A 27,748-nucleotide genomic window follows, 5' to 3' on the forward strand; every position below is an offset into this window, starting at 1 on the left:
AGCGCCGACATTGGCTAACATTTTTCCCTGACGAACGCAAAAACTACTTCTTTTGTGTATGCAGACCGTGTTTATTCTCCTAATGGGGGAAATCATCTGGTTTGACCATGTTTGCTCTTCAAACGGGGGTCGAAGGGGGGCGTGCAGGTGAAATTATTGTATAGCCCCCCCCCCCTCTCCCTATGGCGCCTCCCCTGGTTTTGGGTATGAATCCTCACACAAGATTGGGTCCTCTGGTCATGGGTACGCAACCACTTGTTGTCCACCCTGTACAGTTTTACAGCTATTGAAACTAGTTAGCAAGCCTGTCGTAACTGAACGACACATAAGATGTTTACACTATATGCCTAGCCTTTGCGGATGAGAAAAACATAAGAAACAAGAATTATAATCGCACATATGGTGTACATAAACGTTGAATGGCGCAAGGGGGTGCTCGCTGTACAGAATAAGAACCGAATATGCTGTTCGCTATCGTCATTGCTGGCGTGCATAAAATAATTTTGCTCCGTCTTTTTTTTAAATCGGCTTATTATAACATAAAAGCTCAAATCCCCGACAAAAGTTTTTGTTCACCTCAGACTTTTCACGTTGTCATTGCAGAAAACAGCCATGGCAAACAATTGATCTTTCTTAGTAAAACCAGGAACACATGGATGCTTGCACAACAATATATGTGCGTACTCGATTTACCATTTTCAGCGCTGCATAATCTTCCTCAGCGCATTGTTGCTTTTCATTATCACCCCCCCCCCATTATCATAGTTTGAGTACGCAGTACTCGTAATCGTTAACCCCTTTCTCTAAACACATTTGATTTCTGCACTACACGGGACGGCTTTCTGCTCTCCCATAGTTTAGTACATCGTGCTCTAAATCGTTAACAACTTTTTCTAAACACATTCTAAACCATGAGGCATCGTCAGGTCGTGTGAGCATAGAGAAACCTTTTTTTTTTATTTCTCTATGGTGTGAGGCCCACGAGGCGGCTTAGAGCTCTCCCGCAGTAGAGTACCTCGTACTCTACAGCGTTACCCATTATGTCTAAATAAGAAGTACTAAGTACTCGTAATCATTAGCCAGTTTGAAATGCGAAGAATTTTTAGCGAACTTCGGTGACTTTGAGCGTATCTATCTATCTATCTATCTATCTATCTATCTATCTATCTATCTATCTATCTATCTATCTATCTATCTATCTATCTATCTATCTATCTATCTATCTATCTATCTATCTATCTATCTATCTATCTATCTATCTATCTATCTATCTATCTATCTATCTATCTATCTATCTATCTATCTATCTATCTATCTATCTATCTATCTATCTATCTATCTATCTATCTATCTATCTATCTATCTATCTATCTATCTATCTATCTATCTATCTATCTATCTATCTATCTATCTATCTATCTATCTATCTAGCTGCTTACGACATTTAGCTCTCGTGGCCGTTTCGATAATGGTATCGATACCAAACATGGTATGGTATAACATGACTGTATGAAGAACATATTTAATTAGCCATAACATGAAAATCAGGACATGTATGTCATAAATGTCGTGATTTACATTTCATGGTCCTGCAGCTCTTGTGGTGATTTTGTTCACACGACATGTTGCAAAACTGGTGTGGTATGACATGATTTCATGGTAAACACAAGCGACAGACCCTAACATGAAAATCATGACATGCGGGTCATTTAACAATATGTATGCATGCCACGCTCATGATGCGCTCGCGGCCGTTTCGCTAGCGTCATATATACGAAATTTGGTATTACGTACGTGAATGGATGATGAAAGTATGTGACTGGTGCAAACATGATAATCATGAGATGCCTGTCATGTAACAACATGACTACATGCCACGCTCATGATGCGCTGGCGGTTGTCTCACTAGCTTCACTTACACCGAATTCGGTATTACGAGACGTGAAGGGATGACGAAGGTATGATACTGGTGCAAACATGATAAACATGAGATGCGTGTCATGTGACAACATGACTACATGCTAATGCGCTCGCGGCCGTTTCGCTTGCTTCACATGTACCAAACTTGGTATTCCGCGACACGAACGGACGACATAGGTAAACGACACATCCAAACAAGATAATCACGACATGCGTGTCATGTAACATGACTCCATGCCACACTCATGATGCGCTCACGGCCGTTTCGCTAGCTTCACGTATGCCAAATTTGGTATTACGTGATGTCAATGGATGACGAAGGTATGTGACTGTTGCAAACATGATAATCATGAGATGAGCGTCATGTGAGAACATGACTACATGCCGCAGTCAGGCGCCAATCTATTTTGACGTGGCGCGGTGCGCGTGCTAGCCAGCGTTGATTTCGTTGCGTCACGCCGGCGTTGCCACGCCAATCAATCAATCAATCAATCAATCAATCAATCAATCAATCAGTTTATTATCATGTCATAAAAGGATGTTACAGGGAGTAAAATATACAGAAAACGGGTGCCAGGCACCCGTCCTATCATATTGTCGCAGGGGCGCGCAGCGCTGCGTTGCTTTGACGCATGCGCGTTTCAGCGTGTCCGGCGTCCCTCCGTCACGAAAAGAGGGAGGCGCAGTGTTGTCTGGGTAACGCATCGGCACGAAACGGAACATGTCACATTTCGCGCCGGTTTCCGTCGCGCCCCGCCGAAGGACGCTGCAGGGTCGCGCCGGTCGCGCCTGGCGTCATACTATAGAGTGCTCGCGTTTTGCTAACGTAGCGTCGCTGTGCTCAGCGTGCGCGGGCGTCAACGCTACGTTGGAGTATAAGGGAGATTTGGGACGCGCGCGGAGGTGAGCGGTCGCATGTGACTTTGGCTCCTGCAAATTTTCCTCTTGTGGCTAACTGATCACTCCAAACGCCCCGAATACTTGACTGGACCTATATGTGAGTGTTACCGACGCTTCCTGTGATACTTTTTCAATACTAAGACGTTTTTTACGCAAGCCGCAGCCCTTTTAGGGCTGTCGGCTAGCAGTATCGCTGCTAGGCCTACCTCTCCCTAGCATGAGCGCTGGAACAGGGCGCGACGCAGCCGGCGTCGATGGTGCGCGTTCCTGGCGCGCGATCCACGAGAGCCTCTCAAGACAACGCCAGCATCCTTCGTCACCACCAAGCCATGCAGTGGCTCAGGAGCGCCAATCAAGAGCAGCACCGAAGCCCCCACCACTGCCGCGCAGTGATTACAAAATCATATTAAGAGTCCGTGGAGGTTTAAACTGTGCTGTGATACATCCATGCGTCCTCAGACAAATAATCCTCAAGGCGGCGGGTCTCCCAATCTCTGACCGCACCAGTTCTGACCAAATACGCGTCAACTCCATCAACCATACCGTTCTGATTAGCACACCAGACCTGGATCGTGCCGACCTCTACCATGGCATACGGCTCTTGAACTTCAACGGCACCCCTCACGAAGTCGCCACCCATGTCGCTGATCCCGTCGATACCTGCAGAGGAACCGTTCTCCTGCCTTCCGATTACTCGGAAGACGAAATCATCTCGACCCTCCGCCGATGCAACCCAAAGCTGACTATCGGAGGTGCACGACGCCTGGGCAGCACTGAAACCATTCTAATCATATTCCAAGGCAAAATCGTTCCTTACTACGTCCATTACGACGGCTGTGCACTTCGATGTCGTCCCTTCAGGCAAAAGGTTGAAGCCTGCACACGGTGCCGTCAGATTGGTCATCGCCAAGACGTCTGCACCAACACCAGTGACACACTTTGTCCCAAATGTGGACTTAAAGATGCACCTATGGACCACGAGTGTGACCATGTTTGTGTTGTGTGCAATGGAAACCATGAAACAGGTTCATCGCTGTGTAGACAACGATTTAAGCCGCGCCCTACACGGTCCACGGAAAAGCAAGACCCACCCATCCACCGATCTCCTAGTCGCGAACAAACTCACGGTTCAAGCCAGCGGAAAAGTCGAAGCAAAAGCAAGGAACGCGGGCGGAAAAGTCGAAGCAAAAGCAAGGAACGCGGGCGACGCTCCAGTGCCAGCAAAAGTAAAGATCGCGGTCGTCGCTCCGATTCAACGACGCAAGACGACGCCTGGCCAGGCCTATCACCAAGCCCTGCTCTCAACAACTCTTCGGTCAACTCACACCAGGTAGGCTGGGCTAAGTCAGCCTCTTCTAGCTGCTCCTCAAATCACACCAGTAACAACGACTCCACCCTCTTTAAAGAAAATGCAACCCTATAAGCTGAAATTCAGAGGCTTAAATTACAACTCGAGTCTTTTCACTTATCCGCTACTACCACTCAAATTGATTCTCGTCCTCCTTCCGCATCAACCACCCAAGCCCCTCCCTCTCATTCCGCCTCTTCCATGTGCCATTCATCAGCCCCACCTGAACCCTCTGCACATTTGCCCATGGACACTAGCCCCTGTGCTCAACGCGAACCACTTCTCCCTCCCCCCAGCAAACGTAAAACTCCGAGCACTCCACGATCAGAAGAATCCCTGGAGGAGACAGTTTTAAATTATAATGACAGAATAACCGCATTAGAAACTAAATTTCATAATATACTCACCGCAGTTGAAAAACTCAGTGCAGATTACGCAGCCAAACATGAAGCACTCGCCAAATTTATGGACCTTGTGCAAGCTCATATCCAACAAACTACAAGTTGGATAGCTGAAGTTAGTGCCAATAATCCTAGCATAGCACCACTTTCCACCTCAGCACCAGCTTCGCTTAACAATGGCCAATAACCCGACTCGCTCCGAGCTTCAGGTTTGGCAATGGAACTGTAGGGGGTTCCGAAAAAAGAAAGCACATCTGCAACAGTTCCTTGCCTCCCGTTCTAATCTACCCGAAGTCATTGCCCTCCAAGAAACTCACGGGCCAGTCAGCTTCCCAGGTTATAATGTCCACCAAACTAAAAAGCTGTCCCGGCCTGATACGGCAATTCTTACTCAAAAACACCTCACTGCAAATCACTCCCACTTCGACGGCGTCGATATAGAGCATGATTTTTTGGAGATTATTCCTCATAAGAATAACACATCTGCTCTTTACCTTCTGAATGTCTACAGCCGCCCTCGAGACAAACATCACCGCTTTGACTCCCTTTTTACTCAAGCCATTTCCGCTGCCAAAGACCATCCCCTTTTAATTCTTGGTGATTTCAATGCACCCAACCCGTTGTGGGGTCACACTGTTTCTACTCCTAAGGGCAGAGCCCTGTGGATACACATACAAGACCACAGACTCACGCTACATAATGACGTCGATGCACCAACCAGGCTAGGAAACAGCGTATCGAGAGATACCTCTCCCGATCTTACCCTTACACGCAGAATTCAGCACGTTACATGGAGCAACTTGCAAGTTAATCTCGGTAGTGATCACTACATCATTACTACTACAGTACATTTCAAGCACAAACCCTTCGCACCTAAGCCAATCAGTCACACCAATTGGGACAAATTTCGAGAGGCCCGCCAGATATCAGCTCCCAGAAACATCCAAGACATCTCAGAATGGGTGAAGCAACTTCACTCAGATGCTGGGGTGCATACTACAACTCTGCCCCCCGAAACCCCCCTCACCACGGTTGATGCCAAGCTTTTACATATGTGGGAAGCCAAACAGTCTCTCTTGAAGAGATGGAAAAAAGGACGGCACAACCGAAAGCTAAAACTCCGAATAGCCAAGCTTGACCTGCAGATCCAGGAGTACGCCACACAACTGGCCTGCCAGCAATGGGGCCAGGTGTGTGACAGCATGCAAGGAAACCTTGACAGCAAACGCACATGGCAACTACTGCGCCACCTCTTAGACCCTACCACATCACGCACACATCAAAACCAGAGCATAAAGAAACTTGTATATGCTCACAAAAACGATCTAAACGGACTCTTCGACGACCTCCGCGATAAACATCTGCCTCCTGCTCAGAAGTATAACACACCAAAGTACACTGGAAAGCCCAACGAGTTATTGAGCGCCGCTATCACGGAAGCAGAGGTTCGGCATGCTATGGCCACTCTGCGCACAACGTCAGCACCAGGCCCAGACCACATTAACAACAAAGTACTTCGCAATCTGGACGACAACTCCGTCACGGCAATCACAGATTATTTCAATCACTGCTTTGACACTGGCACCCTTCCAAGTTCCTGGAAGGATGCCAGGGTAATTTTCATTCCAAAGCAAAACAAACCAGTGAACACTTCCAATCTCAGGCCTATTTCACTAACTTCTTGTCTTGGTAAAACGCTTGAACACGTTATACTCAACCGTCTGAATAAATACATGGAAGACAACAATGTTTATCCACCAGAAATGGTGGGTTTTCGAAAATCTCTGTCATGTCAAGATGTCATGCTTCGACTGAAGCATGATATCATTACACCCAACAGCAGCCTAGATACGCAAGCAATCTTGAGTCTGGACATCCATGGAGCTTTCAACAACGTTGCTCATTCCGCCATCCTCCGCGAGCTTAATCTCATAGGGGTTGGCGCAAAGACATATAACTATATAGCTACCTTTTTAGCCAACCGTACCGCAACCATACACATAGGCGCAGATCAATCTCAGTCTTACGCTTTGGGAAGTTACGGCACGCCCCAAGGGTCTGTGCTGTCACCGTTTCTTTTTAATGTCTCTATGATGCCGTTGGCGCAAGCATTGAGATCTATCCCTGACCTCAAGTTTTCACTCTACGCCGACGACATCACTCTTTGGATGACTGGCGGCTCCGATGGAGAGATTCAAGACACCCTGCAGGCTGCGGCAAATACGGTTGTGGCACTTACAGGGTCTATGAATCTTTCATGTTCCCCACAGAAATCTCAGCTACTTCTCCTACCATCTCACAGAGGGGGCGAAAAACACATATCCAATATACAGGTAATTCTAGATGACGTACCAGTTACTCGAGTGGATAGGATCCGCGTGCTCGGTTTACACATTCAAAGCAATCGGCTCAACACATACACACTAAAGACACTTCACACCACCGTTGATCATACCTTGCGACTTTTGGGTCGGGTCAGTAATAAACATGGCGGACTAAAGGAGGCCGAACTCCTCCGCTTGGTCCAAGCCTTCGTTATCAGTAAAATAACTTTTACAACGCCTTACCTACACTTTCTTAAATCAGAATCCGACCAGATAGACATCCTTTTACGCAAAGCGTATAAGTTCGCTTTAGGGGTGCCTATACGGACCTCCACTGAAAGGCTTATGCGTACTGGCACCTTCAACACCCTTGCTGAACTAGGAGAAGCCCATATTGCATCTCAGTATAACAGACTTTCTAACACCGTGACAGGCCGACACATTCTACAAACCCTTTCTGTCACTCCGGCATCCATCACTAAGGTCAAGTACACCATTCCACACCACATACACGAGAACCTATACATTCCACCACTTCCAAAAAACATGCACCCTGAGCACCAGAAACAGCGCAGGATGCAGCGCGCGAGGGCCCTCAAAAAACAATTCTCCTCCTCCAATGATGTGCTCTATGTTGACGCCGCCGATTACGGAAACAGGCATCATTATGCAATATCGGTAATCAACTCTCACGGCCAGGTCGCTGCGGCCGCCTCCGTTCTTGCTTCTTCTTCGGAGGAAGCGGAAGAGGCGGCCATAGCCCTGGCCCTGACAATACCTAGTTCATCCGTTATAATCAGTGACTCCAAAACAGCTATATATAATTTCGGAGCGGGCAGGGTTTCTAAGCCAGCCCTTTCCCTACTTTTGCATCATCCCCTTGATCGACTTGTAGCACTAATCTGGACTCCCGCGCATGCGGGCCTTGCCGGAAACGAGGCGGCTCATGCGAGTGCCCGAGGATTCACAGTCCGGGCACACGCATCCGATGTGTCGCAATTCGCTACGAATGAGGCGCCATTTACAGCGCGGGATCGCCTTATTTCATTCCACGATATTTGCACACACTACCGTTTAGAGCGATTAACCTTCCCGCCACTCACGCGCAAATCTTCACGCAGGTGCGAAATTCTGTGGCGACAGCTGCAGACTCGCACCTTTCTTTCGCCTTACCTCCTACACCGCATTCATCCATCCTGTTATCCTTCCCCCTCATGTAAATTTTGTGCCTCCTCCACAGCAGACTTGAACCACATCATGTGGCGCTGCCCTAAGCACCCTCTTCCCCCATTCCTGAAACGCCTAATTTCTAGTGAGGAGCAGTGGGAGGCTGCCTTGCGCAGCTCGAGGCCCGCTATCCAGGAGGCCATCCTGGAGTGGGCTGAGAGGGTAGAGGAGGACTACTTCAAGTAGTTCATCCCCACCACACCCTTTCCTGTTGCCCCCTTCCCTTTAACAAGGGATAAATAAAGTTGTTCATTCATTCATTCATTCATTGGAGTATAATGGGCACTTCATGATGCGCTCGCGGCCGTTTTGCTAGCTCCACATACACCAAATTTGGTATCACGTGACGTCAATGGATGACGAAATATACGATTGGTGCAAACATGATAATCCTCACACGCGTGTCATGTAAGAACATGACAACATACTACGCTCATAGCGTGCTCGCGGGCGTTTCGCTAACTCCACATTTACTAAATTTGGTATCACGTTACGTGAATAGATGTAAAAGGTAAACGACACATCTTGATATGATAATCATAACACGGAAGTCATGTACGGCATCATTTACCTGCACATCGTAAGGTTGTGCTGATGTTGAAGTGACATATAAAACTTCCTCATTCGTGCTTCGCATATCATCGATTCACAGTGTACGTGGGATCTGTCAATTTTTTTTCCAAGCACACCCGAAGTGATGTTACAAGTATACAATGAACTTCTCTGTTTTAACATTTTGAATTGGGACAGCTTATAAGTCTCCCATAGAGTTCGCTTAGTGCTTTATAGCACTAAGTGCTTTATAGCGTTGACAATTTTTTTTCCCAAGCGCTTGTACATGTACAATTGTGTAAATGTAGATGTATTCCAGAACTCTGATTCTTCACGCATAATTTATGCTCTGTACATACCGTAAATAATTTTTCTTTCTACACAGCACCGTAAATCTTTCATTTGTTCTAAACGACGTGCAGCGAAAGCTGACTGCTTTTCCATAGTTGATAATTAACACCCCGCAAGGACCCTTCTGAGGACCCTGCAGTAGTCTGGATCACGACGCTCCCCTATTGGGGAAATGGGGACAAGCCAAGTTTGGCTTGGCATGCCTCAAAAACTAATTTAATTATAATTAACCAAGTTTAAAGCCAAAGTCAGTTAGCTCACATTCAGTAAGAGAAAGTTCGCTTGCGCACCCCCGTGTTGCATTCAAGGCTAACTAAGATTAACGCTACTCGGGTGCATGCAAGCGAACCTTCGGTATTTCTTTCCGATTGTCAGCTAAAATGTTTATGAATGCTACTTTGTGACGAAGGCGTATTCACTCTATAGAAGACATTGCATGCAAGCACGGACACCACAAGAAACTCAGGGCATCTCGCACGCCTTCTTGAGTCCTTGTTAGTGCCGCATACAGCCAGCAAACTGTACATTCAAGTTTCGTCTGATTTCCTGGTTATAACCGGCATTTAACAAGGACCTTATTAGGAGTACGGTGTCATTGATTGCGCGCCCTGCCTTTTAGAACAAATACCCACCAACTAGCTCACCTCTCAGGCTTACTTGAAGGTGTATTGTTGTCCGAGGAACTTGTTTCATCTGATGTTCACTGTATACGGCGTCGTTCAACGATTGAACGTTCAGATGTGAGTGTGCGCTCATTCATTGTTTCTTAGTCTTTTGTCCGTGTTTACAAGTGCAGTTAATAGGCCTTCGAAATGAATGTGAACCAACTATCCCGACATGGTGCTCGTACCCACTAGCCAACCAGCACCCACAGGAGCCAACTCGCAACTTACACTCCGTGCAATATAAGTGGTGGCCCTAGTTCGCAGTGCTCGTGTGGCCAAAAAGAGATGGATGGACCACCTCCTTCTTGACTATTCTGTTTGCACCTGTTCATCCCTCGAAACGCTCCGCCCGTCGTCGTTGTTGTTGTTTTCCTGTGCAAATAGATCGTACACAAAGGACGGGATTGGCTGATTATAAGGTGAATTTGCCAGATACTTTCAGCATTGCGTCATTTCTAAAAAACTTTTGTTATTTAATTCTGATTTGAAATGCCTATTGCAAATTTGCAGAAAAAAAGAAAAAAAACTGTGAAACCGTATTTCAGCAAGGAAACCGTTTAGTCGCAGTGATGTATTCCTGAACGGCGAATAAAACACCCCTGTGGCTGAAACCCAATGTAGAGGCTCCATATTAAAGACAATCAGGTTGTGATAATTGGCAAGTCCAGTGAAGAGGTGGTGCTAGTACGCTTTGCCCGAATAAATCGAAGCAGCGGCAATGTAATAAAGAATGACTGATCGTTTCGTCTTCATTACAGTAAATGTCCGTCGCTGGCACGAACTGTCGGCAGATTGCCTCATCTTTTACAAAACTCTCGTGCACATTCACATGACACGGCCGCAAAGATTTATTCGAATTTCACTTGATGGCGGAACGCAGCGAATGAAATGTTCGAAACCGTAAGCTTGTTCACAGCTATACTCGGAGCCAAGTAGCCCGACATGTCAAGTCACAGGCACCGACGCCGCAGAAGCAAACTGGAAACTCCTTCCGTGCAGGCGAAGAACGTCTCCCTTGTTCGCTTGTACGTTTTTGGCGACTCGTGCGGAGATATGCACTGCCCATATCTTGGACGCAATGCCGAAGATGCTCAACCTTCTTCCGTGTGTAACACACATATTTTTATTAATATTATACGTTTACAATACACGGCAGGCCTGAAGGTAGAGCACATGCAGGAGGGTCATCAGGGGTTAATCACAAGCAGTTATAAGGCCGGAAAATTCGCAATTCATAATCAAAATAAATATAAGAGCATGTGTACACGTACATATAAATATATACAGTTATACATAATACATAAACGCGTACCTGTAGTGCATAATACAGTAATACCGCTATTATTACGCTAATAGATCGGTGCAAGCGGTTGGGATTACAATTATACAAAAATTTCCTTATTAAGAGACCAATAGAGGTAGGTGTTAACATATGAGTTGATTAATATGCGGGGTTCGACGTCCTAAAACCACCATATGATTATGAGAGACGCAGTACTGGAGAGCTCCGGAAATTTCGACCGCCTGGGGTTCTTTGACGTGCACCCAAATCTGAACACACGGGCCTACAACATTTCCGCCTCCATCGTAAATTCAGCCGCCGCAGCCGGGACGAAACTTATGAGTTGAATGAGTGAATGTTTTTGTAGTAAATTTATTGGCACAGCGTGCAAGTCTATATACCTGCTTGCTTGCTTGCCGTTGGCATCGACAAGTTTTTTTTGGGGAAGTGGGGGGGGGGGGTGCAAATCCGTCTTACATCGCTGCTGGAGGAAGCGCAGAGCTATGACACCCTCCACTTGGTTATAGGTATACAGCAACTTGTTGCCCTCCATCCTGTACAGTTTTACTAACGATTGAAACTTGCTCGAACGTGACATGGCATGTTTTCGCTAATCCACACCTCTGAGGAACATAAAAACAAAAGAAACAAGAAATGATATTCATTTACATGGCTCACATGCACGTTGATTGGCGGAACGGCGACTTCATTCTACAGGATTAGAACCTAATATGCCGCTCGCCATCGAAATCACGCATGAATTGATTTGGCTCAGTTCTTTTTCTTGTTTGGCTTATTACAAAATATAAGCTCGAATTATTGACCCGTTTGTTTTGCCTGAAAGGTTTCGCGTTGTTACCCAGAAATCCGCCGCGGCATTGAATTGACCTTTCCTAACGAAACCAGGAACACAAGGATGCTTGCGTACTCAATTTTTTCTTATCTCTCCTATTCCCTCGATATGAAGTCGCGCTCGCTCCCTGGCATACTGTTTCTCTCTTCGGGACGGCTTTCAGCTCTCCCATAATAGAGTACGAAGTACTCTAAATCGTTAACAACTTTTTCTAAACACACTGTTTCTCTCTCTCTCTCTACACCTTTATTCCTATATCCTTTAATCCCTCCTCACCCCCATCTCCTGTGAGCTACTGTTGAGGTGTCGCTCCCTGAAGCAGACAGTTACGGGACTCACTTTTCTCTTCCTTTCTTTCTTAGAACCACTTAGTAGAACTCGCGTGCCGCATTCAGTTCTAGCAGTGTTGATCGACTAGACACGGCGTGATTTTTGCCGCCATGACCTCACCAGGTGTGAGGCCCGCGGGACGGCTTCATGCTCTCCCATAGTAGAGTACCTTGTGCTCTAAATCGTAAGCAACTTTTTCGTAAGCAACAAGAAGGACACGAAGCGCACGAGTGCTCGTGTCCTTCTTGTCTCTGTGTCCTGGTTCTGTTCTCGCGATGTAACTATCGTCACGTCATACCAACTATCCCAAGCTACCACACTTCCAAGGTACGAGTTGGCCATGTTCCAGATGCGACAAGTAGTAAACTATTATAACTGATTCTTCATCAGTTACAAAACCTTGTTTTTGGTGTTAAGTTTTCCTCATTGTACCTTCATTTGCAATCTTTGTTACTGATGTGTTCCGGAGAAGCGGTGTTGCTAGAAAATGTTTTCAGGGATTTAGGGGTGGGTGCTTGCGTGCGTGTATGTACGCACGTGTACACGAAATCTAAAGAATTCAGGATAAAAAGGGTTGAGCCCTCCAGCTCCTCCCCGCCGTCTACGTCAATGTTCTGAAAATTAGCTCATGCTTTATTTGTCTCGGTGTTTTATTTCGAGCCACAAGCTCCGTAATTTATGATGATAGTTATAGCGCGAGAACAGAACGAGCACACAGAGACAAGGAGGACACAAAGGACATTCTTGTCTCTGAGCGTTTGTTCTGTTCTCGCGCTATAACTATCATAATGTCATACCAACTAGCCCAAGCTGCCACCCTTCTCTGTAATTCGCTTCATTATGGGTGAAACCTGCCGAATAAAATTTTACGTTGTTAGTGCAAGCACACTGTGGTGTTGTCTCATGTATTCCGTCGCGCTTCTCGGTTCGATGCAGGCAAGAACGCCCCAGGTTTTCCTGGCACAGTCTGTGCGTAGATTCACACAACGAAGAGGGAATCGTTCGAGCGGTCTGTTTCTTCGTTAAATGCTAGCAAAATCAAACCACCAGGTTTCAATTGGTAGGCATATCTAGCACAAACTTGCCGTAGACTTTTTTTTTGTTACTTTAACCGTGCACAGCGAAAAATAAACAAACAGCAAAAATAGAGGAATGCTTCTTTCTGTCTCCTAACTTGGAGCCCGTACATGGTACAACCGCTTCCCCTCCGCAGAAAATAAACAAACGAATCATACAACAAACACAAAGTAAGGCTCATTTTCTATTTTTTCCCTTGTAACTGAGAGCCCCTACAAGGCACAATGCCTTCCCCGACCCTGCCTTGCCCAAAGAATTGAATGCAGGTGCGCGCGTCGCATCCGTCGTCTAAGCTTCGGAGCGTTAAATTCCCAAAACCATCGTTGCTATGCTCTTCAAGCCCAAACTGACCAAGAGGATGGGGGACAGACGCAGACGGAGACATAGGGAGAGAGATAGAGAGAGAGAGAGATATCCCCATCATTCGTTGATACACTCGCAGTTCGCTGCCCAGCTGAAAGTCTTGCCCTCTCCTTCCCAACCCCCCTCTAATCTCACTAACTCCCCCCCGTACCGCTGTGCGTGTGCAGCTACAGCGCACTGCAGCGGACGCGAATTGTCTTCCCTTGCGGCTAGCTTGACATCACTTGACTGCTCGACCGGCCACAGACGCGAGTCTACGGGGTGCAATTTGTAAGGCATGCAGCAATGGAGAGTGTAGCTAGAACCGAGCGAGATGGGTTTGACTCCCGCGACACCGCTGGTATACAATACATGGTGAATGCAGAGGAAGATGGAAATAAGACGCTAATTGCTGCAATTGAGCAGGGAGGCATGCGTAAACACTTTGGGGTGGAGTCGGGGGGGGGGGGGGTCGAAGGAAAGGATAAAGGATAAGGAAAGAAGGGATGATCGGCCAGGGCAGAAGGCATGGAAGGCAATCCCGCGACCATAACTGTCTCTTTCTTTCTGTGCTCTTTCGTGCCCTTTCCCCCCAAAGGTTCCCTCTCGCAACATCGAAAAGAGGGACTTGTGACTTTTTTTGTGTGTTCTGGTGAGCGAGGGTAGCGCAATCCGTCTCTCTCTTGAAGTCTGTGACAGCGCTGATTAGCGCAAGCATGCTTTCTTTCCTCCTCTACGTCACAAAGGGGGCGGAGCATTTTGGTTCCTAGAACGGTGGATGCACGTCACCATAGCTTATATAAGCGCGCTACCTTCCGTGCGGAACTCGCAGTCAGGAACTAGCACGAATTCGGTAAGTCATTCTGCTCAGACTTTCGTCCTTCCAGTAACTATTGGTGGCAACCTTCACAGGCCCACATTTTGATTTCGCCTTATTTGTCCGGTGACCCAATTGCTGGAAGAGATAAAGTAATAACTATTTTTTTTGCACGGCTCACTGCGCCGTTCTGCGGACATAGATGCATTTATTAAATAATCTCGCGTACGCTCTAATGAAAGGAACCAGTTTTCCCGCGAGATTATGAAGTAGTCTGCCGTTACGCTCACGGTTCACTTGCGGTTTGGCGTTGGATGTCACATGAATTCTCAACGTTCTTGCATTCGTCGCTGCGTTGCAGGTCTCTGACAAACTACACCATGAAGCTGGCCACAGTTGTTCTCGGTCTGCTCTTCAGCAGCTACGTGGCGTCGGCCACCATGTCGGCAAGCACTCTGTTTGGCTGGCTACCCAGCCTGTTTCCCTTGACCAATGTCTTTCCCTTAAACCTGCTGCCGTTCCCCCTGGCGCTGCCCCTGGCCATGGTGGGACCTCTGCCGTGGGTGCTGCCACTAGCTGTCGGTATTAAGGGCGCCACGCTGCTGGGATTGGGCTTCGCCACCGGAGGTGTCGCCGGTGTAGGCCTCGCTGGACTCGGTGCTATTGGTCTCAAGGTGAGGAGGCGACCTCACCGTGTCGTCTTGAGGTGCTGCATCTTCGTGAGAACGCGACTTCGCTGCATTGTTGCATTGCCCTTAACCACGCAGGAAGGAGAATAACGTTTGTGAGCGTAACACTGGTCGTTTCGACATAACCTAGGAAGACTACTGGATGTACTGTTGCTGTATATGTTCGCACTCAAGAAGCGCGCAAGACTCATTGCGCTATAGCTGTCCCGACTAGTGTGTGCAGTTAGGCAGTTGTGCAGAGAAAGCTCTGTGGTTGCATATGTGGGCCTTCTGTGACCTGATGGGCGGGTGAGAAGAGTCAGGATCAGGTCGACGAGGCGACTCCTCATCAACTGATCGGATTGATATATAGGAAATTAATACGTATGGAGGATCGCAAGGCTGATTTGGGACGAATACGGTGGCTTCAATTAATTTGCCTGACACTTGTTAGTCCTCAACGACTCACTCTTTTCCGTCTCTTTTTTCCAGACTGCCATAGCCAACTCTGCTGCCCTGAAGGTTTCCGCTTTGGGCCTCATGGCTGCCAAAGCCAAGGTAACCTCCGTCGCTGCCCAAACCGTTGCCCAAGCGGGAGTGAAGGCTATTGTTGGCGGCGCCAAATCTAAGCTCGCTGCCGCCCCAGTTCTCGCCGGGAAAGTTGTTGCCGCTCCAACGGTCGTCGCAGCACCACCGGTCGTCGCTGCCCCGCCCATTCCCCTCCCGCCAGTGGTACCTACCTGTGAGTATAGCATCTACGCATCTTCGCGTACATCAGCCGACTCGGCAGCAACGCATAAACCAACCGGGCACTTAAGAGCATAAGCCCTTATGCCATGTGTTGACGCTTGCAACAGGGCTACGTACCCGAATGACTTATTCGCCAATCTCGTTATTCGCCAATGTTACTGCTATTCGCGCCACTGAAAGGGACAGCCTAAGCCCGCAGATCAAGCGCTTAAGTATACCCCTGTGTTGTTCGTCCTCTGGTTCGCGCTGTGGCTATTTGGCACGCTCTGGCACTGGGCACCGATAATACCTCGAGTATTTCGGCCCCCATCGAAAACGCGGCCGCCACGGCCGGGATTCGATCCCGCAACCTGCGTGCTAGCTGTCGAATAGTCACTAGATGATCGCGGTGGGTATCAAGTCTTTATCCGGTATACTTGTGAGCATATACACACCACCACTGCTCTCTTTATTTGTCGCAGCCATTACCAACGTGAAGGTCTTCAAGTCGGCCGCGCCACGCATTGCACCCCGTCCCCTACCCGTCGAACAATGGAAGCTCTCCCTGCCCAAGGGATGGGACAGCTCTCTGTCGTACGGCCACCCTCTGTACGGGTACGGATTCACCAGGAGTGCCGTCGAACTGCGCAAGTGTGTTGCCCTTTCTATATTTCCGCGGCTTACGGCGGTGAACTGAGCCGCGATGAATGGTATTTGCATAATACAATTGTTCTGTACTGCGCAGGCGCAGGGAAGCGGTCTCGTCAAACGCTGCATTCGACTCTAACGGCAACATGACTCCTCTGATGCTAAAACAGATATTCGCATACGTGAGCGGCCACGACTCCGAGAGGTGCGTGCTGCGAGTTGTCTGTGAGGTGGCAGCCGAGCCCAACCTGGCTGGACCGCAGGGCAAGACCGTCGCCGAATTCATGACGTGAGTACACCGAAGCGATTGATTTCAAGGTCCGAAGGCATTAGAGGGCAGTAGTGCATAAATAATAGATTTACAAGGGGATGCGCAAGTCCTGTATCAGCAGCACACGTGAACGAGGAATAAGATAGCTTATGCTGCACGTATAAGAGCGTGCCTAGGGTCGTTTCATAGATGTGTGCGTGTATTGATCTACATGTACAGGGTAGAACACAGGTAAGATGACTTCTTTTCAGTATTCAAACAAGTATTCAAACAAGCATATCTACTGGATGAGTATAGAGCTTGACACTTCTCCGTTCTCCATTTTCACAGGGCTTTGTCTCAGGAAGACGCCAGCGCCCCATGGATGCCATACCGCGACGCTGCCATCGCTGGGCAGGAGTCTGCCAACCGCAGCCAGTGCCTTGAGCGCTACCCGTCCTGCACGAAGTCAACAGAGTCTCTCGTCGAGATGGCCCGCTCCCGGATTTCTCAGGCCTCCGAAATCGCCGCCCCGGCCGCTTAAGTCATCTCACGGCCCGGCGACATGCACCCGGTGCACGAGTGAAGATCGTCCAGGTCTGCAGTCGTGACCGGTGCACCATTCTAACTCCTACACTGCATTCTATAGAGGAGTTAGATATACCGTTTCACTATGACCTTTGTATATACAATCTTTCATATCTACGGAAGCACTCTGTAGACAAGTCAGTAGCAATAAATGTACTTCACTGTGTGAATTGAAGGCCTTCTTTTCTGCGTCCCAGTTGAACGTACATTTGCCCATGGTCATACAGCGACAAATGCAAAATGCATTCCGCTGTTCCATATCTGGCTGTGGTCAACCCTTGGCCAATCCCTCTTTCACGGTTTGACATCTGCGTTCTTCCCTTGCAGCGAGTGGACGCTCTTAGTAGCAATTTTTATGCACAGCACTTACAGTAACAATAACGGGCTATATGGTGTAAGTTAGCCTTCTCAGCCACCCAGTAGGAGCAGAGGTACAAATATTTGTTGCACACTGCGACAGCATTCTCTCGTACCGATGAAAGTGACGAAAGCGCGGGAAGTTGTTTATTTGTGGGTATGTGCCTGGGGTACCATGGCACATACCCACTCTGGGGTGATTGGCCAAGAAAACAGCAACAAACGTACTAAATAATTTAAAAGAAATAAAACATCGCAAAAATATACGACAATAAAAAAAATTATAAAACAACCTTCCTGTACGCATTGCATACTTTAAACGATTCGGGGTATGATTCACTTTTTTCGGAAAAGTAGAAGTGCCCGACAGCTTCCTGCGGGGGGTTTTGACGCGAAGTTCGTATATTAGTATTCGGGAAATCCTCAATAGCTGTGCCATACATGCTTCGTTTTCAAGACTCATTTTATTCGTGTTTTAGTCGTGGAGGTCATCATCGACAAAATCAATCGCGAAAAGGCAGAAGAGGAAAAAATCTAAGTCTTCAAAATTATTCCCGTCATGTTATTACGGCAGTCTGGAGTACAGGCTCAACACCTGTATTTACTGGAATACTTCTAGTTGAATTGAATGTTTCCTTATTTCTGGTTTCGAATTTCATAGCGTACCTAAAATAACATTTGCATTCTTGGTCAATCCCCCAAAGTGGGTACGTGCCATGTGTCTAGAGAAGCAAAGCAAAGCAATGGCTGTAGGTGGTGAGTATATGACACCATATTAACCACACTGTGCCAAATATTTACAAGCGATCAGATTACCAGCAGCATCTCGTTGTCTTCTATAGCTTAAATTTAACCGAGTTTTCAATTTAGCCAAAGAACCAGGCCCATAGCCTCGAATTCTTTTTTTTTTTACCAGGAAAGAGAGGGGGGGGGGGGCTGTGGTGGACTAGCTGAAAGTTTCGACAATCTGAGATGAAAGCGCATTTTCATTATTTATTTTCGGTGATTCCCCAAACTCCTTCCTAAAAATTTCGAAGATATAGAGGGGGGAGCATTATCCAAGACACCGGTGGTGGTATTCTTCAGTAGAACGCAGAATACCAATAATTTCTCCAGTTGCCCACATGAACAAAGCTTTGGCATAATCTAACAACGTCTGGTCAGTAACCACCCGTCTGTGACACCTCCGCCTCGCTGCTTACCAGGCCTGTACCTAGTACATAAATAATGACCTACCTACTGATACTGCATTATCGCATCGTATTATTGCGTAATTTAATTTATTACGATTTATATGGCCATTTGCACGTTGGCGTTCGCTTTTTCTATTTTGCCGTTTATTTTTTTTTTCTGTTCAGACAAAGGCAGCTCGGAGATCGGCGGAATAGAAAAGGGGGTCAAGTAAGTAATAATAATTAATAATTGTAGTGGTTTAACGTCCCAAAGCCACGATGTGATTGTGACAGATTAAGTGAGCCAACTATACCTACATCATGTTGTGGGGCGTGGTTCTTCAGGATTATCGAAAGATATAAATTTTGAGAAATACATAATAATGAAACAAGAAGTAGTTCGTTATTCAATATCAAAAATTGTTTGCGTGAAAAGTGCTTTAATGAGTTCAATGGAACGGATGTCACGCAAAGTAAACTTACAGTGAGTCTGTGGTGAGAGGCACAAACGTATGAACTGTACGTACATAAATGAACGGTAAGCGCTATACACCTCTATATATACATAATGTGTGCTTCTAAGTGGTTGTAACATATGTTCTGTATCGGATTGCATAATGTTTTCTTTCTCCCTGAATCTTGGTTTTGAAGTTCTAAATGCGAAGCATTTCTTAGCTAACTTCAGCGAATTGGAGCGTATCTAATCTATCTATCTATCTATCTATCTATCTATCTATCTATCTATCTATCTATCTATCTATCTATCTATCTATCTATCTATCTATCTATCTATCTATCTATCTATCTATCTATCTATCTATCTATCTATCTATCTATCTATCTATCTATCTATCTATCTATCTATCTATCTATCTATCTATCTATCTATCTATCTATCTATCTATCTATCTATCTATCTATCTATCTATCTATCTATCTATCTATCTATCTATCTATCTATCTATCTATCTATCTATCTATCTATCTATCTATCTATCTATCTATCTGTCTGTCTGTCTGTCTGTCTGTCTGTCTGTCTGTCTGTCTATCTATCTATCTATCTATCTATCTATCTATCTATCTATCTATCTATCTATCTATCTATCTATCTGTCTGTCTGTCTGTCTGTCTGTCTGTCTGTCTATCTATCTATCTATCTATCTATCTATCTATCTATCTATCTATCTATCTATCTATCTATCTATCTATCTATCTATCTATCTATCTATCTATCTATCCGCTTACGTTTGGGTGCTCTCGTGGTCACTCCCTGAACTTGGAGTGAAGCAAAATTACCATATGAGGGTAAGATGGTTTGACGAATATATGACGCACTGGTAAAAACATGAATAATGTCACAATCCCGTCGCGTATACGTACGTCGTCAAACACTTCCCGCCAGACAGTGGCACACACCCACGGGCAGCTATACATGTCCCACAGGTGATTGACACTTAGTATCTACCCAGGAAAGACGAGAACACACATGGGTAATTTAATCGCGCGAGCGTCAAGAAATGCCCGAGATTGGTAGCGTCGACCCAACGAATGCAAAGAATAAATGTCAGGGTCCCAACTGGAATCTAACCCAAGAATTCTTCGTGGCAATGAAGTATTTTACCACAAAGCTACACCAGGTCTCGAAACTACTTTTCAAATAGACGCTGATCTTCGGGAAACGTCAATAGTGGTTGCAGTGCTGCCAACCCAATTTTATAAACATTACATATATACTCCTTTGATAAATCCGTCACGTTGGGTTAACGTCAATTGTGGTTAGTTGCTTTGCGCTGAAGTTGATTTATGTAGCAGTGTCCAGGGCCAGCATTTTCGCGAGCATCAGCACTTCATATCAGCTTCTGATGTTGCTAATGCGCATGTTTCAGCTGGCATCATTGCGAAAGTGCGAACAACTGGGGATATAAACATCTGCAGCTCTTCAATATATGTCTGTGCGTGCAACATTTGTACATATATTTAGCGTCATTTCCTGACGTGTCGCTCAATAAAAAATTGAACGCGTGCTGGAACTTCATACGGACAAGTGCAAATTTTGCCACAACAGGGCGAACTTGAGGCACATTTTATGGGCATGTCCGCAGGTTCCCATGAAAGGCGAATTTCCAGACGGATGTGGATGGGATGCCACGCTCCTCAGCTCTGACTCTCAATTACAAGCCTGCTTGATTCGGTAGGCCGAAGACGCCATCAGGGCCCATGGGATCATGGCCGTCGTCTAGGTTTGGTCCTCCTTTCTCCTCCCGCACCTGAAAGGGGAGGAGGATCTTTCTGCTAATCAAATAAAGTTCGTTCATCATCAACACCGTCACCTTCCATTCGCATGCTTCGCATGACGTCGATTCTCAGGTACCTGGGATCTGCCGAATTTCTCGGTTCTGTATTTGAAAGCTCAGTGACCAAGTAGCGATCTGCGTTACGTACGTCATTATAACACTTCGTGTGGCCCACGTACTATCAGCGTCGGATGACACGCGAACAGCGACCCGTCCAGTCATCAACATGGACAAGTGCGCGGTGCTGTCAAACAGGATGTGCGCGCATGGCGTTGACTGGAGTTCGCGAACCACACCGCGGCGAAGGCTTGGCGCTGCTGGCGTTTCATTTAACGCCGACAGCACTTCCGGTCATGCTCAGAAAAGAGGGGTTGTATTGAAAATATATAAATAGGTGTCAGTGGCGTGGCGTTGCTGGGGTGTGGCACACTTGTTAGTCCTCAACGACGCAATCATACTTTTCCGTCCCTTTTTTTCGAGGCTGCTCTAGCGAACTCTGGCGCCCTCAAGCTTTCCGCTTTGGGGCTTATGACTGCCAAGGCTAAGGCCACGTCTATCGCTGCCCAAACCACCGCCCAAGCCGGAGTCAAAGTGCCAAGTCTAAGCTTGCTGCCGCCCCAGTCCTCGCCGGGCCGGTTATCACAGCTCCAGCGGTCGTCGCTGCCCCGACCATTCGCCTCCTGCCAGTGTTGCCTGCCTGTGAGTAGCATCTTCGCGAACTTCAGCCGACTCGGCAACAACGCATAAACCAACCTGGTACTTAAGGCCGTAAGTCCTTATGTCATGTGTTGGCGCTTGCGACAGGGCTACGTACCAGCATGACTTATTCGCATATCTCAGTATTCGCCAATGTTACTGCTATTCGCGCCGAAAAGGACAGCCTAAGGCCGCAGATAAAGCGCTGGATTTTACCCTTTGTTCTTCGTCCTCTGGTTTGCGCTGCCTCTTTTCAGCATGCTCTGGCACTGTACACCGATAAGACCTGGGCATATCCGCCCCCCTTTCAAAACGCGGTCGCCACGGCCGGGATTCCATCCCGCAACCTGCGTGCCAGCTGTCGAATAATCAATAGATGACCTCGGCGGGTATCAGGTCTTTATCCGGTATACTTGTCGGCACGTACTCACCACCACTGCTCTCTTTATTTTTCGCAGCGATCACCAACGTGAAGGTATTGAAGTCGGACACGCCGCGCATCGCACCCCGTCCCCTACCCGTTGAACAGTGGAAGCTCTCCCTGCCCAAGGGACGGGACAGCTCTCTGTCGTACGGGCACCCTCTCTACGGGTACGGCTTCACCAGGAGCGCCGTGGAACTGCGCAAGTGTGTTGCCATTTCGATATTTCCGCAGCTTACGGCAATGAACTGAGCCGCGATAAATGGTATTTGTATAATACAATTCTTCTGTACTGCGCAGGCGCAGGGAAGCCGTCTCGTCCAACGCTGCATTTGACTCCAATGGCAACATGACTCCTCTGATGCTGAAGCAAATATTCGCGTACGTGAGCGGACACGACTCCGAAAGGTGCGTGCTGCGAGTCGTCTGCGAGGTGGCAGCCGAGCCCAACCTGGCTGGACCGCAAGGCAAGACCGTGGCCGAGTTCATGACGTGAGTACACTGAAGCGATTGATTTCAAGGCCCGATGGCATTAGAGGGCAGTCCTGTATCAGCTGCGCACGTGAACGAGGAATAAGATAGCTCATGCTGCATATAAGAGCGTGCTGTGCCCAGGGTCGTTTTATAGATGTGTGCGTGTATTGATCTACATGTACAGGGTAGAACACATGTAAGGTGATTTCTTTTCAGTATTCAAACAAGCATATCTACTGGATGAGTATAGCGCTTGACACTTCCCCGTTCTTCATTTTCACAGGGCTCTGTCTCGGGAAGACGCCAGCGCCCCCTGGATGCCATACCGCGACGCTGCCATCGCTGGCCAGGAGTCTGCGGACCGCTGGCAGTGCCGCGAGCGCTATCCATCCTGCACCACGTCAACAGTCTCTGGTCGAGGTGGCCCACTCCCGTATCTCACAGGCCTCCGAAATCGCCGCTTAAGTCATGTCACGGCCCGGCGACATGCACCCTGTGCACGATCGAAGATCGTCCAGGTCTGCAGTCGTGACCGGTGCACCATTCTAACTCCCACATTAAATTTTATAGAGGAGTAAGATATTCCGTTTAACCATGACCTCTGTACATATAACGTTTCACATCTACGGAAGCATTCTGTAGATAAGTCTGTGTGTTGTCTAAGTGAAATAAAAGCCTTCTTTCTGCGTCCCAGTTGAACGTACATTTACCTATGGTCATACAGCGAGAAACACAGAATGCACTCCGCTGTTTCGTATCCAGCTGTGGTGAGCTCTTGGCCAATCCCTCTTTCACAGTTTGACATCTGCGTTCTTCGAGTGCAGCGAGCGAATGTTACGTTTACTCCTCAATGCCGGACGCTCTTAGTGGCAATATTCATGCACCGCACTTACAGTAACAACAAGGGGCTATACGGTGCAAGTTAGCCTTCTTGGCCACCGAGTTCACAGCCACAATTTTAGCACCTGCCGAGTAGGAGCCGAGTTACAAATATTGGTTGGCATTCTCTTCTCTCGTACCGACTAAAGTAACGAAAGCGCGGGAACCTTGCTTGCACTAAGGAGGATTGGCCATTAAACAGGCAAGCGAATTGTTTTTCTCTTGTAGCCTTGGATACCATGGCACATACACACTCAAGGAGGATTGGCTAAGAAAACACAGTGCATCCTGAGAATGGTAACTTCACAACTGCTTACTAACAAAAATAATGTAAAAGAAAGAAAACATTAAAAAATTGAAAAAAAAATATTAGCCTTCTTGTAGCCATATTCACTTTTTCCGGAAGATCTAAAATGCCCGACAGCTTCCTGTGGGTGGTTTTGACTCGAAATTCGTAAATTAATATTAACTTTATATTCGTTATTCAGGAAATGTTCAATAGCCATGCGTTGTATTCTATAGACTCAATTTATTCGAGTTTCTGCAATTTCTGTAAGCCGGTCGTACAGATCATCATCGACGAAATCACTATCATAATGTGACTAGTCGCGACAAGGCAGAAGATGAAGGAACGCAATGGCTGTAGGCGGTAAGTATATGACGTCATATTAATCACAGTGTGCCAAATATATAGAAGCGATCAGATTAGCAGCTGCAACTCGTTGTCTTCTCGCTTCAATTTAACCAAGTCACAAAGAAGTTAATACCATAACCAAGCCCATAGCCTGCACAAGGCGGGGAAGGGGGGGGGGGGTTACTTACTGAAAATATTGACTGTCTGAAATAACGCCAATTTTTATTATTTGTTTTCGGTAATACGAACAATTTCGAAGAGATAGAGGGGGTAGCATTATCCAAGACACATGTGGTGGTAATCTGCAGTAGAATGCAATGATTTCTTCAGTTGCCCACATGGACAAAGTTTTGGCATAATGTAACCTCGACTGGTCGGTAACCACCCGTCTGTGACACCTTTGCTTTTTGGCTCACCAGACCTGTACCTATTTATATAGTATATAAATAATGATCTACCTACTGATAGTGCATTAATGAATTATCATAGCCCCGCCGTGGTGGTCTCGTAGCTAAGGTACTCGGCTGCTGACCCGCAGGTGGCGGGATCAGATCCCGGCTGCGGCGGCTGCATTTCCGTTGGAGGCGGAAATGTTGTAGGCCCGTGGACTCAGATTTGGGGGCCCGTTAATAACCCCAGGTGGTCGAAATTTCCGGAGCCCTCCACTACGGCGTCTATCATAATCATATGGTGGTTTTGGGACATAAAACTCCACATATCAATCATATCAATCATGAATTATCAATATTGCATAATTTCATTTATTAACAATTTTAACATCGTTTACACGTTGGCGTTCGCTTTTTCTTTTTTGCCGTTGCTCTTTTCAGACAGAGGCGGCTCGGGGATCGTCGGAATGGAAATGGGGGTCAAGTAAGTAATAATAATAAATAATTCTTGGGGTTCAACGTCTCAAAACTATGATGTGATTGTAACCAATTAGGTGAGCCAAGTATGCCTACATCATGTTTCGGGGCAAGATTCTTCAAGATTATTGAAAGAAGTAAAAGCTCTCGAATCAAGGAATCAAGCAACTCCCCGCAAATGTTTTGCGAAATACATAATCACGAAACATATGTAGTTCGTTGTTCAATATCAAAAATCGTGTGCATGAAAACTGATTTATTGAGTTCAATAGAACGGATGTCGCGAAAAGTAAACTTACAGTGAGTCGGTGAGAGGTACACGTATGAACTGCACGTACATAAAGAACGGTACGTGCTATAGACCTTTATATATTAATGTATGCTTCGCGCGCTGTTTGAAGTCTGTTGTCATTATTACAATGAACATCATTAAATTGGATATTTTTCGCTAGTGGTTGTAACATATGTTCTGTATCGGATTGCATAAATTTTTCTTTCTCTCTGAATTTTGGTTCGAAAGTTCTAAATGCTTCTTAGCGGACTTCGGCGACTTTGAGCGTATCTATCTATCTATCTATCTATCTATCTATCTATCTATCTATCTATCTATCTATCTATCTATCTATCTATCTATCTATCTATCTATCTATCTATCTATCTATCTATCTATCTATCTATCTATCTATCTATCTATCTATCTATCTATCTATCTATCTATCTATCTATCTATCTATCTATCTATCTATCTATCTATCTATCTATCTATCTATCTATCTATCTATCTATCTATCTATCTATCTATCTATCTATCTATCTATCTATCTATCTATCTATCTATCTATCTATCTATCTATCTATCTATCTATCTATATATCTATCTATCTATGCATTCTGTAGATAAGTCTGTGTGTTGTCCAACTATGTGAAATAAAAGCCTTCTTTCTGCGTCCGAGTTGAACGTACATTTGCCTATGGTCATACAGCGACAAACGCAAGATGCAGTCGACTGTTTCATATCCGGCTGTGGTGAGCTCTTGGCCAATCCCTCTTTCACGGTTTGACATCTGCGTTCTTCGCATGCAGCGAGGGAATATTACGTTTACTACTCAATGCCGGATGCCTTTAGTGGCAATTTTCATGCGCCACACTTGTAGTAACAAGGGGCTATTTATTTATTTATTTATTTATTTATTTATTTATTTATTTAATTTATTTATTTCCATTTACCCTCAAAGCCAGAGGCAATAAAGAGGGGAGTGGTTACAAAGATACAGGTCAAATACAAAATTGATTAAATGAATACAGGCTTGTCAGGTTCCTGGGTAAACAATATTAGCTAGTGTGGTACGAAAATGTTGGTGGTCGACAACGGTGGTTGTTAGTCCGTGAAGGTGGTTCCATTCTTTTGAAGTGCGTGGTATGAAGGATTGTTGGCAAGTTTTTGTTCGGCAAGGCTGGTTTCCAACTTTGTGAACGTGGTCTACTCTTGAGGAAATGTACACTGGTGGAAGTACGAGTTCGTTGCGCAAATGAGAACTGTGATGGAATATTTTATGAAACTGGCATAGGCGAGAAAAATGAAGACGGGATGCAAGGGAAGGAAGGTTCAATGTGTTTTTCATGGACGTTATGCTAGCGGTACGGTTGTAGATACACAGTATAAAACGGGCTTAGTTATTCTGTACTAGCTCTAAGGAACTGATTAGGTTATCAGTACTGGGATCCCATATGGAAGAGGTTAATTCTAATTTACTAAGGAATAATGTTTTGTATAACGTTATTTTCAATGACATAGGGGCGGAAAAGAAATTACGCCTAAGATACCCTAACCTTCTGTTAGCACTGTTGATAATCGTGTTAATATGAAGTGACCAGGTAAGGCAGGAAGTAAAATGAACACCAAGGCAGCGGTAAGAAGTGACTGACTCGAGTAGGGAAGAGTTATGGTAGTACGTAACAGGTTTAGATAAAGACCGAGAAATTCGCATTGATTTACATTTGGTAGTGTTAAGGTCCATTAGCCACGTGTCACACCAGTTTGAAATTGCGTTCATGTCAGTCTGCAGAATGTGAACGTCATTTATATCGTCAATCTCCCGAAATATTATACAGTCATCCGCGAATAAGTGAATGTCAGAAGAAACACAAGACGGAAGGTCATTATTATATATTAAAAACAAAAGCGGACCTAAAACTGAACCCTGAGGGACGCCGCAATGAACAGTGCTAGAAGGGGAGTTGTAATTGTTGGCGGAAACAAAATGCGTTCTGTTGCAGAGAAAGTGCCCCAGTCATGTTGAAAGATCGCGACCTAGGTTTAATTTGCTTAGTTTAAGAAGTAATAGCTTGTGTGATACCTTTTCAAACGCTTTGGAAAAATCTAAGAAAATACAGTCTGCCAGTGAGCAACGATCGAGGATGATGTTAAGTTTATGAGTAAAGGAAATAAGTTGTGTTTCACAAGAGAAGGTTCTGTGGAAGCCATGTTGGGCGCTGGTAAAAAGAAAGAGTTAGTTTCGAGAAATTTTACAATGCTTAAGTAAAGAATGTGCTCGAGTATTTTGCAAGGAATGCTAGTTAAAGAGATTGGACGAAAGTTGAAGCGTGAAATTTTACTACCTGACTTATGAATGGCCACCACGTTGCCGACCTCCTAGTCCTCAGGAAGTGTGCAGGTGTCAAT

General features: G+C 46.1%; 1 protein-coding gene across 1 annotated transcript; it reads left to right on the forward strand.

Annotated features, from left to right (window-relative positions):
• Nucleotides 1-21,662: 21,662 nt before the first annotated feature.
• LOC142765071 (uncharacterized) lies at nucleotides 21,663-23,284 on the forward strand. The gene is made up of 4 exons (XM_075865636.1): nucleotides 21,663-21,794; nucleotides 22,250-22,418; nucleotides 22,513-22,704; nucleotides 22,970-23,284. Exons 3-4 carry the CDS (start codon nucleotides 22,562-22,564, stop codon nucleotides 23,262-23,264), a joined length of 438 nt encoding a protein of 145 aa, XP_075721751.1. The 5' UTR covers nucleotides 21,663-21,794; nucleotides 22,250-22,418; nucleotides 22,513-22,561; the 3' UTR covers nucleotides 23,265-23,284.
• The last annotated feature ends 4,464 nt before the right edge of the window (nucleotides 23,285-27,748 follow it).

Source organism: Rhipicephalus microplus, chromosome 6 (assembly GCF_043290135.1).
Source record: "Rhipicephalus microplus isolate Deutch F79 chromosome 6, USDA_Rmic, whole genome shotgun sequence".
Taxonomy (NCBI): Eukaryota; Metazoa; Arthropoda; class Arachnida; order Ixodida; family Ixodidae; genus Rhipicephalus; species Rhipicephalus microplus.